This window comes from Monodon monoceros, unplaced genomic scaffold (assembly GCF_005190385.1).
Source record: "Monodon monoceros isolate NGI ecotype Baffin Bay Population unplaced genomic scaffold, NGI_Narwhal_1 Super_Scaffold_6, whole genome shotgun sequence".
NCBI classification, from domain to species: Eukaryota; Metazoa; Chordata; class Mammalia; order Artiodactyla; family Monodontidae; genus Monodon; species Monodon monoceros.
The window spans coordinates 42,990,953-42,995,196 of NW_021703783.1; the positions used below are offsets into that span (position 1 = coordinate 42,990,953).

The window sequence follows — 4,244 nt, forward strand, 5'->3', positions numbered from 1 at the left end:
TAATTGGAAAGGTGTTAGTTCGGTTTGTATCAGGGTGATGATGGAGAGGAGGAGGGAGCTGCCCCCTCAGGAGACTAAAGAAAGGACCAGAGACTGGACCCCAGAACAGTTGTGCATGGAGGGGCCTTTATGGTGTGGTGGTGAATACCATTTGTTAAAGGGGGTAGAATTATGATGAGTGGGGTGCCTACCCACTGGCACCCTTGTGGCCTCTGATGGACTGGGCTCCAGTCCCTGCTCAAGTCACCCACTGGACCTGCCTTGCCCCCCAGGAGAAAAAAACTGGGATGGGGTTGAGGCATGCTGAGGCTCCGAGGGACTTTGAGGAGGAGGACATCTTTGTCACTGCGGTTCTCCCTCCACTGTGACCGGATCCTGAAGGGAGCTACAGGAAGCAGCGGTGGTTTGTGTCCTTCAGGAGGTGCTAGCAGAAACCAGAGTCCTAATCTGTCCACTCTTCCCTGACTCTGGAGAGGACTCCCGGAGGTGGGCCCAACCCTCTTGAATACCTTTCCCCACGGGGATACAAAATGGCTCAATAATCATTGTCTGGGGGAAGAGAAATGGCACGATGTTGGCTGGCCAATATGCCTCCAGGCTCTCTGGCACGGAGTCCTCAAGATTTTCCTGTTCACCCTCTTTAGTGACTTCTGAATTTAGTGAAATCCAGAAGTTCCAGGTTAAGCCTGAAGCAATGGTTTCATGTTAATGAAGCCACACGGACTGTGCTGTGTGTGCTGAATTGTAGAGAATTGCTGCCTCAGATCCCCCCGAGGGCAAGGGCTGAGTCTCATCTTCTTGTATTTCCAGGACCTGGCAGTGCCTAGCATCTGACAGAGATGAATGAATGATCACCGCAACATCTTCTTCCACTCTCCTTTTCCCCTGCATTTCTTTTTTTCTTTTTTTTTTTTTTTTTTTTTTGCGGTACGCGGGCCTCTCACTGCTGTGGCCTCTCCCGTTGCAGAGCACGGGCTCCAGACGCGCAGGCTCAGCGGCCATGGCTCACGGGCCCAGCTGCTCCGCGGCATGTGGGATCTTCCCGGACCGGGGCACGAACCCGTGTCCCCTGCATCGGCAGGCGGACTGTCAACCACTGTGCCAGCAGGGAAGCCCTCTTTTTTTTTTTTAATAAATTTATTTTTATTTATTTATTTTTGGCTGCATTGGGTCTTCATTGCTGTGTGCGGGCTTTCTCTAGTTGTGGCGAGGAGGGTTGCTCAGCAGTTGTGGCGCACGGGCTTATCTGCTCCAACAGCATGTGGGATATTCCCGGGCCAGGGCTCGAACCCGTGTCCCCCGCATTGACAAGCAGATTCTTAACCACTGCGCCACCAGGGAAGTCCCGCCCCTGCATTTTTTTTTTTTTTTTTCGGTATGCGGGCCTCTCCTGTTGCGGAGCACAGGCTCCGGACGCGCAGGCTCAGCGGCCATGACTCACGGGCCCAGCCGCTCCGCGGCATGTGGGATCTTCCCGGACCGGGCCACGAACCCACGTCCCCTGCATCGGCAGGCGGACTCTCAACCACTGCGCCACCAGGGAAGCCCCGGCCCCGGCCCCTGCATTTCTTACCTTGTCTGACAAGATGAAATTCCCTGAAGCTTCCACCTCCCGCATCTTTATAATGGGGGAGGGGAATCCAGATGACTTCAGTGAGTCCTCTCAACTCCAGCTCTCCAGGAGTCTAAGAATCCATATGTTGTCATCAAAATAGTGAAACTTTAGGAGGTTGGGCCCTCAGGAAGCACTGGAAAATTCAAGGGGAATTTCTGTCCAGCACACATTAGGTGCTCAAGATGAGTTAGTAGAAACAATAAATCTGCAATCAGAAAGGGAATGTTAGCACATCAACCGAGACCCAGGGAAGGTGCTTCGTGTCAGGAGGTGGGGGAATCTGAGTGAGGAACAGAAGAAAGGGGAGGTATGGAAAAGTGAAGGGGTGGGGTGGAATACTGAGGCCTTCCAGGAGGCTGCTGGGTGGGGCCGATTTTCCCTGGGGTAGTGGTACCCAGGGCCCTTCCAGTCTCTCTCAGTCTCTCCAAGCTTCCTCTTCCTCAGACTAATGTGCACATCCCCACACACACTTTCCCAAGAGGGAAACCATGAGAGGAAACAGTTGTCCTTCATCTTGTGGAAGGATAAGGGCTGGGAGCAAAGGCAACTCATTTTTCCTTTCTCAAGCCCTTCCCCAGGTCATCCCACACATCTCTCAGCCTCCATAAAGAGGGCTTCTCCCCCAACCAAGAAATATCCCAGAACTCCCGGGGCTCAGTCCCCTTCATGGAAGTGTTGGTCCTACCCCATTTTCTCATCCTAGCCCCTATCCATGAGAAGCTCTTCTACTAGGGTGGTCATTTTTAACCTTTCGGATATCATGGACCCCTTTTCTTTTTAATAAAGTTATTTATTTGTTTTTATTTTTGGCTGTGTTGGGTCTTCGTTGCTGCGCATGGGCTTTCTCTAGTTGAGGCAAGCGGGGGCTACTCTTCGTTGCTGTGCTCAGGCTTCTCATTGTCATGGCTTTTCTTGTTGCCGAGCATGGGCTCTAGAGCGCAGACTCAGTAGTTGTGGTGCACAGGCTTAGTTGCTCCGTGGCATGTGGGATCTTCCCGGGCCAGGGATCGAACTTGTGTCCCCTGCATTGGCAGGCGGATTCTTAACCACTGCGCCACCAGGGAAGCCCCATCATGGACCCCTTTGAGCACCCAAGGAAGGCTCGAAGCCCCATAAAAATGACAACACAACAGGCAGGATTTTGTACCTAATTTTTGGTGAGTTCACAGACCACCTAAAGCCATTAGGTGCCAGCATCCAGGCCAAGAATCCCTGCAATAAGAGTTTACTGAACTACTAGCAGAGAGATTCAGGCGAGTTGTTTAATCTCTCTGTGCCTCAGTCTCCTTGTCTACAATAGAACCCACACCTCATTGAGTTGCTGCGAGGATTAAATGAGGTGATACTTGGAAAGCACATTGCAATCATGCCTGGCAAATGTAACTAATAGCTGTGAGCTGTCACTGTTACTCCATCTCTTCTGTGGTGATTCATAGTGGCATTTGTGGTTCTTGACCTTCTGTGTAAGAAACACAATGTCAGATACTAAATAAAAGAGGAAGCTGGTGTTGATCCAGTTCAGAGAGAAAAAAAAATGGTTAGTGTCAGTGGGACTAGGGAGAGGATCTCAAGGTCAATTCCACAAAAAAGGGATTTCTCCCTCCTCATCTCCAAGAAGCAGAAAACGGGGCATGTTTATGCCAAGCACTTTACATATACAATGTCATGTATCTCATACAGTAATCCTGCAAGGAAGCACCATTATCCTCATTTTACCTATAAAGAAAGTGAGGCTCAGGAAGATAAAGTGACTTGCCCAAAGTCACACAGCTACTAAGTGGTGGGACAAGGTGTCAAAGGCAGGTCTGGTCCCCAAGCAGTGTTCTCTCTACTGTCTCCGGGGTGAATGAGGGAGCAGGGAAGAGCCGAGCAGAGCAAGGATAGGGTCACTGGGCCACATCCATCGTTGGGGAGCCTGGGGAGCTCCCAATCTGGTGTTCCTGGGTAGACAAGGCTGCGTCCCTGGTGTGGGGCAAAGCCATGGCAAGAGGGCAGAGCAACTTCCGAGGCTGGACTTGTCTTCTGCACTCAGTGAGCTTCTGGAAGCTCAGGCTGGGGAAGGAAGTGCAATGGTTGCCAAACTCCTCAGCCTTGACCTGTCCACAATCCACCTGCCCTCGCACACAAAGTAGGGTCCTTTGCCACACAAGCCGGGCAAGTGGGCAATTCCTGGAACAGCCCACCCCACCCCTTCCTCCAGGGTCCAGGCACAAGCTCTTGGCCCTCCCAACCCTGGGAAGCTGCCTGCCTTTATCTGTGCCTTCCAATAACTCCTTCCTGGTACCTTCCTTCCTTTCTGATTGTGATTACAATGTCTTGTCTATATTTTGGGGGGGGAAAATGGGAGGGAGGGAGAGGAAGGAAAAAGAGTAAATTTCCAGGAATTGTTTTGCTGCTGCTGCTCCTGTTGCTTGGAGCAAAGCTGTTTGCCCCCCTCCTCCTGCCCAGGCTGGCAAGGAGCCTGGGCTCCTGCCCCTCCCTCTTTCCCTTCCTTCCAGTCTCTCTTTCCAGCTGCCTCCCTCCTCCCTCCAAAGAAAAACACCCACATGAAAACTGCAGAGTTATCACTCATTCCTTCCTGAGGGAGCAGCTTTCCCTCTGTGCCTCTGCCAGAAGGAGCCACCATCAC

At 51.9% G+C, this 4,244-nt stretch overlaps 1 protein-coding gene across 1 annotated transcript in view; it reads right to left on the reverse strand.

Moving 5' to 3' along the window:
- The window catches only part of RDH16 (retinol dehydrogenase 16), a 4,105-nt gene extending 2,487 nt beyond the window's left edge, over nucleotides 1-1,618 (reverse strand). The window contains 2 exon segments of the mRNA XM_029206715.1: nucleotides 510-549; nucleotides 1,574-1,618. Coding sequence (XP_029062548.1) covers nucleotides 510-549; nucleotides 1,574-1,618 — 85 coding nt within the window.
- Between the last annotated feature and the right edge of the window lie 2,626 nt (nucleotides 1,619-4,244).